This window comes from Toxotes jaculatrix, chromosome 3 (genome assembly GCF_017976425.1).
Source record: "Toxotes jaculatrix isolate fToxJac2 chromosome 3, fToxJac2.pri, whole genome shotgun sequence".
Lineage (NCBI taxonomy): Eukaryota > Metazoa > Chordata > Actinopteri > Toxotidae > Toxotes > Toxotes jaculatrix.
In genome coordinates, this window is record NC_054396.1 from 11,225,981 (window position 1) to 11,240,294 (window position 14,314).

The 14,314-nt window shown below is 41.3% G+C and overlaps 1 protein-coding gene across 1 annotated transcript in view; it reads left to right on the forward strand.

The window, feature by feature from the left end:
* Window positions 1-3,393: 3,393 nt before the first annotated feature.
* Window positions 3,394-14,314, forward strand: part of LOC121179376 (uncharacterized protein KIAA1755-like) — a 30,205-nt gene continuing 19,284 nt past the window's right edge. Inside the window, exons 1-2 of the mRNA XM_041034183.1 lie at window positions 3,394-3,678; window positions 13,653-13,850. Of these exons, the coding sequence (XP_040890117.1) occupies window positions 3,676-3,678; window positions 13,653-13,850 (201 nt within the window). The 5' untranslated portion in view covers window positions 3,394-3,675. The remainder of the gene's footprint in view (window positions 3,679-13,652; window positions 13,851-14,314) is intronic.

A 14,314-nucleotide genomic window follows, 5' to 3' on the forward strand; every position in this document is an offset into this window, starting at 1 on the left:
CCCTTTGTCTTTTCTTTCTTTCCTTCATCTCGTCCCATCAAGACAGGAGTGATTACAGCCGAAAGCTATTCAGACATTCGTCACTGAGACAGTGCACTTCATAATAATGCCGCTGAGACATGCCAGAAGTGTTTGGGTATGATCCAAGAGCGGGGACACACTCGATGAATTACCCATGCTAAGGCTGCTCTTCTCCCCTCGCGTTAAATGAAAACAACCCGCGACACATAAAGTTAATGAATATGGGCTTGCAGAGCAAATGGAGTCAGGTAATTGATCCAAGAAGTGATGCAGGAGGTAGATTGCCAAGAGGAGAGTTGTTGCTTTCCAATTCTTTAATGACAATTAGTGTGTACACTCACTGTGAGTCATACTTTATAGACTGTGGGCTGCTGTGTCTAAGTGTACATGGGAGGTTATTTGGGCGATTGTGGGTTTGAAGTAAATACTGAAGGGGTCATGCTCACTTGCCTCAGGGGTCTCCCCCTCACTAGGAAGGAATTAGACACAGAGGGAGGAGGGGAAGACGAAGCGTTTGGGGTCTTATCCTACTGTGTTTGCGTGCAAGTGCGTGTGAATGTATGTGTTTATGTCTATATTGAAGAAACTGCCGTACATGCGCATGTTTATACGGTTGGTTAATGAACCCATGAGGGTGTGTGCACCAAACTTCCTGGCTTTGGAGTATCTCCAGAATTCTCGCTCTCTATCTCTGTGTACATTTCCCCCGTCTAGTTTTGTCTGGTTCACTGTCTGTGTTCCTATGTGTGTTTATGTCTGCAATTTTAAGAGCAGCCTATCAAATCTCCACATTCACTGACTCACCGAGCACAGAGCAATCCCCCACCACCACCCCCTTCCACGGTCTCTCTGTTGGTTTAGATGGACGGCCCATCTGGTTTTCATGAAGGAGGGATCAAAACTGAGTGTCAGCCCACTGTGGCCCACTTTCATCCCGCCCGACCTCAGCTTCGCCGTCACGTTTTCTGCTGGGGGAGACAGCCTGGACTGGGCTGTGTTATGAACTCAAAAGAGACCAAAATGCAGCATGTAGACAGAGTGGGGAGGAAAAAGTATTATTGAAGGGAATTTGCTGGGGTCTTGGGGTCTGATGGCAGGGAATGGGAGTCCAGTGGTAGCTGGGTGAAGGAGGGAAGTGGAGGAGCGTGGCTGAGAGTGAGCTTGGAGTGGCCGGCAGGGGTTAGCTGGGAGGCTAGGAAGCAGGTAAGCAGGCAGGGAGACAGGCAGGAGAGAGATGATCCTGGGACACAAGAGAGGCAAGTTACCATAGTCGATGCATGTGGAGTGTGCAAGGAATCATGATTAGTTGGCCTAGAAAGTTAACTACTACTGAGGTTGATAGAATGCTCTGGTGAAGATTGGATGAAAAGCCAGTTTAGGTACACTGAGCTGGTGGAAGGCCAGTGTGCATGAGACCGGGGAGCCAGGAGAGTGAGGATGGGAAGCCACACCCATGTCAACACAAAGACAAAGACAGAGAAACAGACGAGGAAATACTGGGAATCTGCAGGGGGAACGGCAACAGCCGTAACAGTCTGGATGATGACAATGAGCGAAATAAACGAAAGTAGATCACCTCTATTTCTCATAAATCAGCTGGAGTCCGAGACCGAGCCTCAACAGAGAAAACTGGTTAATTTTAGCCGATGACATAATATATTGTCTAATGTATTGCTTGACGGAGCTGAAAGGAGAGTGACTATTGGAGGTGGCCAGCGATGCAATTCCAAAATAACAACACAGTTGAGATAGCTGCTTAATAACATCATAATAAGTCAGTGTTGAGTCTACAGCTTGTTTCCACTGACGCCTCAAATCAGTTTCAAGTTAAAGCACAAATATCATTATTAAGTGACTGTCAGCACAGTATGAGCTGACGAACTTGGCTTCAAATCCACTCTCTTGCCGTTTAGTTTTTGTTTACAAACACAGGCAAATAAGATCCCAAATACTGGGAACCAGACAGAGATAATCTGAAGGAAAGTGTTTCAGACACAGTCCCAAGGCAGAGGGCTGAAGTACCTGCTGCTTTTCTTCCTGTCCCCTTAATCCCTGAGTTAAACAAATGTCCACATTAAAGACACGAGCTACGATCCTCACAATCCTTCTTGGTCTTTTGACCAAGAAGGAAGAGAAAGGAAATGATGGAGAAGGTGAGAATGACACAAAGAGAGGGAACGGGGAATGGAATAGTGTACCACATTTGAAGAACGTCACCTACATATTTTTGTGGTTTAGGGTGAAAGACAAATTAGAATATCTTTCTTTCTGTGAAAGAAAAACATGCGAGGAATGTTCAAGAGACTGCCATTTCTGCAGAGTGGGAAACCGCAGATGCCGGGAGAGTTGGACAGGGAGGCTTACATTTCATATTTCCAGCTGCAGCTTCACCTGCTGAATAAAAAGAGACTTTTGATCAAAAGAAACATATTCTGTCCTTTTCTCTTAATGAAGACTTGAACTGTCGTGCAATTTCTGGAATTTCAATGCACAAACAGACAGAGGCTGAGGCCAACCGTGAGCTGCTTGTGTAAACCACCTCGCTCGCTCTCATTCTCTGGCCTTCAGCCGACAGAAATAAACGGTGGCCTGTCAATCTTCTTCCTCAAGGAATGTCTCGGAGATGGTCCTCGCGTCTTGCAGCAGCAGGTCTTGGGTTTCTTGCTCTATACATCTTCCAACTCCAGATGTAAAATGTAGTCCAGAGGGTGTAACCCTGCATTCCTCTGGCCTAATGTGGAGGTATAGCAGCAGTCTTCACATGCCTGCTGCTTGGCTCAGACCTCTGCAGGGAAGCCCTTCCGCTTTGATACGAGTCAAAGACTGGGCAGTCTGCCGGAAGACAATTGCTGAAGAAAGGAAATGAGAAAGCCTGGAGCAGACAGTGGAAGTCTATGAGGGATAGGAGAAAGACTGACTTAGCCTCCTAAAAGCTCCCAGTGATTAAAATAGAAAGAAAGGGGCCACAAACGAGGGGCTGGATTTCTGCAGCTCTCTGATGCTGGGCCAAAGGAGTGTGTGTGCATCCGTGTGCATGTGTGTGTGCTTATATGCATGACAAAGTGGGATGTGGGAATGTTTAAATTCTTACTTTACAAAAAGTAACACACATATTCAGTGATTGTCTCTTCCCATGCTTTTGTGTGTCCATTTGTGGAATAATGTGTCTGTGGGTGTGGTTGGGTGTGTGATAAAGCCCGTGTGTGTGTTTGAGAGTGCGAGAGAGAGCGAAGTAACTCTGAAAAGCCTCGAGGGGGATTTCCTCTGAAAGGGAAAGCTTTTCTCCTCCCCCTCCCAGACTCTCTCTCCCTTCCCTCCTCTCCTCTCTCTCTCTCTCACCCCCAAACACTCAGAGTAGCCAGAGAAGTGGAAGAGAAGTGAAAGAGGAGGATCAACAGGCGGCTTGACAATTTGCTGCTTTCTGCGCTTCACACTAAGACTTGCGGAAAGTCCATGAAGAATGGAAATAACTTTGGCTACTTTTGGGTCAAGGCGACTCGCTGTCATGTGGGTTTACTTCAGCCGCCTTCTGTTGTTGATGCACTAAACATGGCAAGTCTGTTAGCACAGAGCCCAGGGAGGCTGTCTGGAGAGGATTATCAGGACCAAAAATGAAAACGCTCTCGGCCTGATAGAGGACAAACTCCTGCTAAGATGGTAAAGTACTACCAAGTTTTGCTCATGCTTGTCATCCTTGTCTGCCGTTACTTTCTGCTTCGAGATTAAAGTGCTCCACTGACCCACTAACTGAGAGCGTGAGTTTCTTGTTTGGACAAGTGACTTTGTTTCTCTCTGTGGTTTTGCCGGTCATGTGTCACTAAAGTTTTAAGGAGCCTGATATGTTGTAATCATAGTTTTGACACAGAGAAAAACAAAACAGAAATGTATTTCAATTGCTTTTAGTATTTTTTTTTTTCCAGCTGCATGATACTGTGCACAGTACTGATGCATATTCTTTGTTCTCTTTTTATCTTTGTGACATACAAAGGCAGCACAAAGCTAATGTCACTGTGCTCTCCAAAGCTTTTTGTTATCCTGAGCACAGTTGGTGGGACTGTTTCACATCAACAGCCCACAGCATCTCAAGCTTTTTAAGTGTGTGCACGCTGACAAAGAGGGAGTGACAGAGAGAGAGAGGCACATTGTCTTTTGTTTTGCTCCTTGAAGTCCTTTGATGAGGACTTAATTGATGCGGATGGCACACATACTTCAGTGAGAGGAGAGTGTTGTGGTGTAGAAATTGTTCGACTACTTTGCATGCGCGCATAATGGAATTCTCCAGTTCAGTGTTGCGGCTCTTTAAAAAGTTCAAACCACAGGGCTTTAATGACTAGAGAGGACTAGTGTAATCCATCCTAGTCACAACTGAAACTAATTAATGACAGCGAGTGAGCCTCAAGATGAGAACATGTTAGATGTTGAGGACAGGTGAGGGAGAATGTGGCTTCTTTGAACTTTTATTGCCTTTTACTTAACACTGGCTAGAAGCACCATTTTTTTTGGTAAACTGAAATCTATTCACAGATTCTCCACAATGTTCAGCTTTCTATTTATTCATTGTACCTTTCTTCTTTAAACAGAAAGCAGTCAGAGGCATAATATCTGTACAAGGGCAGCAGATAAATTATAGTTTTACAGAGAGCATGAAGGACGGATGTTTAAAGAAGTCCAGACTTGGCTGCTCAGCATGGCCACCACTGCACTTTGTCCTCCCTTCACATCCACTGCAGCACTTGTTTGACCAGCTTTTACAGTCCCAACTGTTTGTTTTACTTAATGCATGACTGATGTTGTCTTCCGTTGCCACTCTCCAACCTACAGTCATGAGCCTGGCGAGTCTGAATTATTAGATTACAGTTCAGTGTGGGACCTGGAGTTTTTATCTTGGGTAAACACTCAACAATAATACAAAACCCAGAGCACTGGCATGCTAGAGTGCGCTGTATTTGCATTTAGTTACTGTGTGACATGGACAACCAAGAATCATTCATTCACCGGCAAGGTCAAGCACTTTCCTCGTAACATCTTACAATAGCATGTGTTTTTCTTCATTCAGTGTACAGTAAACATAGTCATCTGGTGCAGGACATATAGTATTTGCAGTAGTGGCATCAGTTGCAGTATTCAAAGTTTATTCAAAGTTAATGCAAATGACCAAAGCCTGTGTATGAGTTGCTCTTGGGCTTTGTGCTCCTGTCTTGCCAAAACATGCTTAGTATGAACTCAGCAGCATCAGGGTGAAAAAAAATGCCAACTGTCATTAGCAAAGTTTGTTTGCTAGATTATGCTTTTCTTAACTCATAGCAAATTCGTTAGCATATTATCATCCTTTTTACACACAAAGCGGACACAAGCTGAGTAACAGTATTTATTTGATGTTGTGTGTCCACCTGATGAATCTCTGCTTTTCTGCTTTTATCTCTGTTTTGGACTAAACTATCTCCTCAAAAAATATCTAGCTCTTTAGCTTCTAAATACTCCAGTATCTTCTCTGGCTTCGCTAAGTCAGAAATGTTCGGGCTGTGAGACCAAAACAATCAGCTGAAAGATGCTAAAATGTTCCAGAAACTGCAGAATCTGGCGATAATTCTCTGTGAGTTAATCGTAACATGCGACCTCGTTTCACATTCACATAGTAAAAATATTGCTCATATCAGCTTTAAGTCTGGAGCCAACTGACAGCAACAGTCTCACAGGCTCTCACAGAAGATTACACACATGCTTTATATTATCAGGAAGCTTTTCAGGTCATCATCTCATCAGACACAGAGCATTTTTATTCACTCTTTTTTTTTTTTAACCAGCCATGTGCATATACCTTAATCTCTCAGCTTTTGGAAACACTGTGGACATGCTGCGTTAGAGTATCCAGACTGGCTGACAGTGCACACACTGGCTTTACAGGGTCACAGCTGTATGTCTCTGTCTCCCTCTCTGTCTTTAACAGTCATGGGACAGTCATCAGTAGCTCCCTCCTCTGCTTGTAACAAGTCATCACATCTTTACCATCTGTGTCCTGCACACAGCTTCACTTGCTGTGATTTTGCCAAATCCCTACAGCGGCAAGCAGGGAAAATCTAAACAATAAACTGATGTGATTTATAGAGAAAATATCTATAATTGCAGACATCTGCCTTGCGGAGCTGCGTGAGCCGAATTATTTCTAATTTGCTTGACTCAGCAAGTCAAGGCTCTGAGAGTTGTCATGGAACTGCAAACTGTGTTTTCAGCATGTTTATTATCTATGTATCACAAAAGTGGGTCAAACTCAATAGAGACTGTGCGGTGTATTTTCAAAACAGAAGCTTTGCCAAGTGTTCAGGGGAAATGTCGCTAAATGCAGCCATAGGCTTTCTGTGAGTCAGTTTTCAGAGTGCATTGTCTCTAGAAACTCAGTTAGTGCAACACTGTCATTTCCTTCCCAGACTCCGTTTGAATGTTGCTGTTGTTGCGGCCTCCTCTGGTCCCTATTAACCAGCTCAATAGCTTCAATTTAATAAAGGATTAAACTATACATTTTAATGTTTTTAAGAGTCTGTCAATGCTTTGTGTTTAAAACTCACATTTCTTATTTCTTGCATTTCTTCCAAATGTAGACTGCCCTTGCTCTGTTTGGAGTTGTGCACTTGTTTGGACTCTTATTTGGAAATTTTGCCTGGCTAAAGAAAGAACAGCAACAGATGTGAGTGCTTAGTACACTCCTTATAAACACACTCACATGCTGACCAACTAACAAATCCCTTGTGTTATGGTTTAGCGGATTTCACGAGGCCTTCCTTTACTTTTACTGTTTTTAATGTTGATCAATTTCTTGGCCATTTTAACATTATGAGTTGAACTATGGAAGCCATTATGGCACGTTGCACTTTCTAAACACAAAGCATGTTACAAATTTATTTCTGATAGTTTGCCAGAATGCAGGCGTTTTGGAAATGAACTCCAGGAGACTTTGTTTTGTCGTGTTAAATGTGAGCGGTTCATTATGAATCAGTTATGTAGAAATTCCAGGGAAAAAAAAAGCCACATGGCAACTTCTGAAATGTTGCATGCTAGCTCTTGATTTTTTTTTAATGTCCATTAGGACATTTCATCTTTCATTTAAGCTTTTTTACAGCATTCCTGCACTGAGCTCTCAACATAATCTGCTGTGCTTCCTTGCCAATCACCTCATCAGGCATTTGGCGTATTTCTCTAACTGTACACCTGTCTGATCTTGTGGTGAATCTACAAAAATATGCTGACCAAGTGTAAGAGGAAAGAAGGAGTGTTTAGTGTTTCACAACATCCTCAGACCAGAGAACGATGCAGATATCATTCTTAAAGCACTACATTTAGTAGTAGTTACGTTTCGTAACATGTGATTGCCATGAATAGCAGCTGTGAGCCGGTGTCTGTGGTTGCAAAAGAGATGTCTGCAGAGATTTATGTTGGATTCACACACACTTCATGTCATTGTTCATTGTTTTACAGAGGCAAATATTTCCATGATGACTGTATACAACGTTATTGTTTTGAGACTGTCGGGTTAGATGGGAGATTATTGCAGACTAGACGTTCGTTGTTCATTATTCACAGATTCAGAGTCGATTAATGAGTCATTTGCAAACTGCATCTTGCGCAATACGAGAAAAAAAAAGCCCAGGCCAGAAACCTGACACACTATTTATGTGCCCTCTTCACTTTACAAACATAGTTTGAGTTCTTCTGAACTACAAAATGAATGAATGAATAATAGGAGCCCTGCCAGATTAAGGGTCTGTTAGCGAGCACACACTGTGTTTACTCCTGGCAGAAGTGACTCTAAGAAATGATGTGGGAGTTTTGTCTCATAGGGGCCTTTTTTTATTGCTTAAAAGGATTTTGAATGTTTGAGCTGAATGGAGTGCGCCTCTACTGAGCTTAACAAGAGTGGATCTCACACAAAGACGGCACTGTCTCACCGCCAAACAGGAGATACCGAGGGTTTAAGGAGGAAAGGAAGGAGGGAGAAGAAGGGGGGAGTAACCAAGAGATACTGGTTGCATGTTTTGGATTATGATATGATTAAGACCAAGACTATGATTGTGATTATGATTCTGATTGCTTCCCACTTCTGGATGTTGTGTGAAACCAGTAATAGTAAAGCAAACACATTTACTGTGCCTTTTTTTTTAAACCACAAGAAAAAGAATGAAAGATGAAATCTGCATTTGGACACGACTCACTTGAGATGATAACATTGCTTGTGGTTAGTGATTGTAACACTGATCATTGTGATTGTCTTTTATAATGGCTGATTTGGCAGTGCGCCCTCCTGGATGCATTTGCGTGTCCATACATGCAGAATTGAGGCAGTATTAAGAATTTACTGGCAAGTCTTAACCCAACTGTCACTTCTGCTTATACTTTTGGTTTTAACCCCAAGGGTGAGTGACCGTCCATTTCTTATGAGCATTTCAAGAAAATGTGATGACCAGTTGAGAAAGAGACATCAGCAAATTCTTTCAGCATGTCACATCAAGAGTTGTGTCCATTTTGTTGAAGTTAATCTTCATTACAATCACATTCTGGTCAGATTACCTTCACTAATCCTTTGACTCTTTGTGGCCAATGACACAGATGCACACTGGGCATCACACACCCTGACAGTTTGTTTATACTCTGGCTCATATCTGACTTTCTTTAGCGAAAGCCTAAGGCAATACAGAAAAACCTGTAATTACCTGCTTAATACTCAATACAGCAAAGTCTCCCAGGACAAAGAGAGAGACTGAACCTTTATAACAAATGCCCATTGTCCACACTAGCATGCCAATTCAGGTCAAACAATGATCTTTTTGGAGACTGAAGCTCTTTCTAGAGTTAAATCACAGGCTACAGTGGACAATAGCGAGCAGAGAGGGAATCCCCTGGTCTTGAATGTGTAGAGAAGGCGGCGGTGGAATGAGGTCGTCAGCAGGACCTTGATCACACCCCACAGTCTCTGCAGGCCAAGATAAAGGCTCAGGATTTAAGCATGATTGAACAGTGAGGGTGGAGGTAAAATATCTTGGAAAAAGAAACAGCGACTCTATGTTGCTGTCGACGTAAGGAAACGAGAGCTAGATTCCATACACTGATATACAGTAAAAAATTATGTTATCATAGTGATGTAGGGAACTGATTGTGTCTGGGCGCTCACATGGGAAATGAACAAATTGCTGTTGACCCAGGGTTTATTGTAATGGTAGCACGCTGCACAGCAGATAAAACAGCAGAGAGACTAAACACTGGTGTCAGACACTATAGAAAATGGACTGGACTTGGAATCTGAGATTACTGATTGAAAGAAAAAGTGGACAGTTTATTTTCTTACAACCCTTAGCAACACCTTCACTAATATTTGCAAAAATACTAAATTTAGAAACATTTATATGTTGAGATGGTACAGTATAGCACATTAATGGTGTCACAATTATAGTGTGATATTAATTTTTAAATGCTGAAATTTTTGATTGATTTTGATAGGCCACCAGGTATTAGCTATGTGTTTTCTGCAGTGTCACAGCTGTGATTTTGGCATGTTGATTATTACTATGTATGACCTGTTACAGATTTAACATGTCTGGTATCTCAGCTATGTGTTGCACCAATATTCATTAAAAAGAGGCTTCGTTCTTGACGCCAGGAAAGTCCAACATACACCTCAGAACTTCACACCTCCAGTTAGTGCCCAGTCTACTCCCACTTTAAACTGGGAAAGCTGTGATGGTGGGAGGAAACAAATATCTAAAAAAAAACAAAGGTCACAGGAACGATCCATGACATGTAAAATAAAAAGAGCAATCAAAATCAAGACAAGGACAAGATAAGATGAAGTAAGAGTTTTCCATGTGTAAGAAAGGTTGTGTTCAGTGGCCCATACATTTCAAACGTGTATATTTAGAGGTCTAAATTTCCGTGCTCACTGAATTGTGCAAGTATTTAGCAAACATGTTTTAACCAGTATACGTATGGTACTAGGCCAAAAGGACTACTATCCTTTTTCTATGATTATAATTATGACTATGATTATGACTATCATTCTAATTATGGTTATGATTAAAGTTGATGTTTGCCAAAAAAGCCAAAGCAATAGAACTGAAGAATTCATGATAGTTGATAGCTGATAATGATAGTTCTTCTGCTTTGTCTCTGAACAATTCAGGGTGAACATCTCGGAGTTCAGGCCTGTTTGGCATATTGTCTGGCAGTTTGTCAGATGTAATGAGATACAGAGGAACTCGCAACACCAGCAGCCACCCTCAGTTCATTTGGCTGACTGAGTCTATCTGAGCTGGGTCCAGCTCAGCTACGCTTAGTAAAAATCTCAAGAGGGTCTCACTCATATGAATATCACTAGCCAAACCACCCACAGAGCAGACCCTCAGTCAGGGGGAAATGCCTCATGCTTTTAAACCTCTTTGTTTTGAGAAGAAGTTTATCCAGGCAGGAGTGTTAACAAAAAGAGGCTTACATCTCAAATGATTCTGGAGTAATGTTATGATTGTAAGTCAGTGAATTTTAGTTTAAGGTTGAACTGCAGTGAAGTACTGAAAGTTAGGCTGAGGAACAGTGGATGTGATCTAATAAATTTGTGGAATCAGCAATGAAATCTACAAGCCTGAGTCGCAGCACATGTGCCAAGCCACATTGATTAAATAAAACTGGCTGGGAAATTGAATTTCTCAGGCCAGTACAGTAACTACACAGCACTGTTTTATTAGATGTGACCTCACGTTTACAGTTAGCTATGAGACATACAGTAGAGCCCAAAGTTGAAAGGCTGTAGTCGGTCTAAAACAGCTGTGATGCATTACCATTCAAGAGCCAGGCTCGAAGGTATTCTGTTGTCCATTTCCTAATCTATTGTGACAGATGTGTTCAATCAGAAAAAGGAAGCATTCTTTTCTGCTGAGGACATGCAATGTCTACAAGAGATACAGAGACTCAGAATACTATAAGTGGTAAAAGACTGATATTCAATTACACCCAACATCCCACATTAACTGCTGTTGATTACCGTTAGCTTATTCTGCAGACATTACAGACACTCTGGACAAAACCACCTTGAATCCAAATGTTCAGTACTAATAGCTAAATGTGAATGCAAAGGCTGAATGATTTACTAAAATATTCAGAGAACAGCAGTTGAAACTTTATGACCTTTATTCCAAATGCTTCATGTCCAAGCTGCTCACATAAATATTCGTTACTGAAACGCTCAGCACAGCCCCAGTGCTAACCAGTGTGAGGTCTTTGAAGCTGCTGCACTTGTGTTTACCCTGGGCCAGTCTCTGGTCTTGGTCAGGCCATCAAGCTAAATGAGGAAGGGGCTAAAAACAGAGTCCTTTGTGGGGCTGGGAGATTTACACAGCAGGGTACTGTGAACTGATTGTATGAATAGCATGCCTGCTGTGCTCAGCTTCTAAGATGTGTCCAGATCCAAAATAAGTGAGTCAAGTCCTTATTTCCAGCTGTTGACTTAAACATGAATATTATTCCTTTCCCTTTCATTGCAAAGAGACATTATTATTTGACTATACTGTATGTGAATAAAAGAACAATTGCACATTTCAGTACAAGAGCTACAAGAGCTAAATAAGGCAAACTAAAACAAATCAGAGAAAAAGTAAAAGTAGTAAAGAAGCAACATGTTAGCTTACTTACAAGCTAAAATGGTGAATATGGTAAATACTGTAACTGCTAACCACTGTCACTGTGTTCATGTTCGTATGCTGATGTTAGCATTTTGCTTGAAGCGCTGCTGCCCAGCTAAATGGTAGGCTCACACAGCCTTTTAATGAAACTTTAATGAAACTTTAATATTTTCACCTTATCCACAAAGGCAAGGATTTTACTTCATTTAATGCTACATTTACAATTAAATTTGAGCACCATACTACACTTAAAAGTCAAATGACAGGCAAAGCCATAAAGTCTTTTTCACTGTAGCGGACATACTGGACAATCAAATCCAAAGTGCAGTATTTGCAGTGCTCAGCATTGTGTTAAATGCTTGGTTATTTTACTAATCAGTGTTGACAGCTCACACATCTCAAAACATCACCACCTCAGATACATGCATACAGTTGGGCTAGAGCTGGACCTCGTCCATAGCTGGTGCCAGTAACTTTATCCAGTGCAGACATTCAGATGATTACCAAAAGCAGATTTATACATGCAGTAAACACAAGCACCAAACGCAACAGAAAACGGTGCACAGTTGCATCTCTATGGGCATTTGTGATGAAGCCATTTGCTTCTTTGTCTGTTTTCTTCTTCGTGTCACTTTGAGTAAGATCAGATGCTGACCCTGGTCTGCTACAAATACACCACCTCAAATGAAGTGTGTCTTGGCCAGACATGAAACAAGTTGCACATACTTATGTGGGTCAGACTTAATCATCTCCAGATACAGTTGAAAGGCTTTTGATTAGGCTCAGACATGCCCCTCTTGAAATATGTCAGTTTTTAGTTTACCTCCAAGTCCCATGTTGAGTTGATAGACATCTTCATCATGATTTTGGTGAAACTGATCTTTTGCTGCAGATTTCTGTTTGTTTGACATGATATTTCTGTGTAAGAATTCATTGATCCAAAATTGTACTTAAGCAGAAAAGCACATCACTGTTTCTTTTTGTTCCTGATTCTAAAACTGAAAACTCTTTGAGGGGCTCCAAATGGGCACAGTGACGGGGTAACACACCAAGAAAAATATCTGTCCTGTCATTTTGCATTTGCAGAGCATTTGTTCTCCACATATCTTGGCCACATGGACCTTCTTCAAATAAATAAGTTTTACAACAAGAGGAGTCCAAAAAGACATTTACTTTTGAAATTCACCATCCACATCAAACACACAGGATACTAATTTTCGCAAATATAGAGCCCCTACTCGCATTGTCTGAAACTTGTATTAACTAGAAATTAAGAAAACAATAGGCATTAAAGGTGACATGAATACAGGTCATGTGATCCATAACCATTGTGAAATCTGGTGAACCTATTCAAGGGGAATTTGATGTATTTTTTTCAAAATTGCTCTCCTCCCATTATGACCAAATTAATTTGACATGAGTTTTCCAGTCACAGCAGATTGCTGCCAGGTTTTTTCACCTTTTCATGTGCATATACATATTTCCAGTCAAATAAAAAATTGTATGTGGCTGGAAATAATAATTGCAGATGTCAATCAAGTCAGAAGATGAAAAAGGCTATTCACCAGGATTTCAGTTTGAGGGCAGCTGTTTTAATTACATGAGACAACATAATCCCAAATGAAAGATTTATTTTGTCTAAATTAAATATTGTGTTGTTCATGTGCCTCGGTGAAAAGGTCAATACAATTCTCATTTGAAAAGAATGTGTAGATCGCACACTGATGTTCTGTCAATTATATACACAGAAGCTGTATTTGTGATTATTAGGTGTAAAGTGTAAAATATCATCTAGATATATTGTTTTCATTGAATTATTATTATTATTATAATTTTTTTTATTACGTTTGTTGTTCCTGGTATTCTTGAGATAGGGCCTGGAGAAAAAGTTAATCCAGTCTCACAGGACATGTATAATCCATCAAGACTGCACAAACCTCATCTCACCGACCTCCATCTCTTCTTGTCCCCTAGAACCCAGAATCTCTGGACTCGTCTATCCAGAGTACCCTCTCTGCCCTCTTCCCGCCTTTCGAGGCCACAGCGCCCATCGTCCTCAGCCAACTGTTTCGCACCATTGAGGAACGTTACCATGGCGATGCATTACAGTGCCTGCTAGATTTCCTCATCCCCTCCAAACACCTGTTGGAGAGTGTCCAACAGGCAGCATGTGTGAGTCTCATACATCTGCACCTACACGCTTGTTCCTCTTCTCTCTTACACTATACTCATGTGTGCACATTTTTTAAAATTCTATTAGATGAACCGGTGCAAAGTTTATTCAGAGGCACTTAATGTGTGCCAAAACATTTAATGAGGTAAGTTATTCAGTTAGATTTGGGAGAAAAGACTCTGCTTTTGGAGGGTGTTTAAAATGTGGTTGGGGTGGAGACAGTGACATTTGTCAAAATTATTTTTACTCATTTTACTCTTTATCTCTTGTTGGAGAGATTTGGATTAGACTGTATATTGGTTTTCAAATTTTGAAGCACACCTCCCTAGAGGTTGCAGGAAAGATGGGGGGCAAGAATACCACCTGAGGTAAATTGCTGCAATTTCTTAAAAAATCATGCTCCTTGCCAGAGTCATAACCCAGTCACATCTTCACACTTCTTCAGTCACAGACAGACATGATA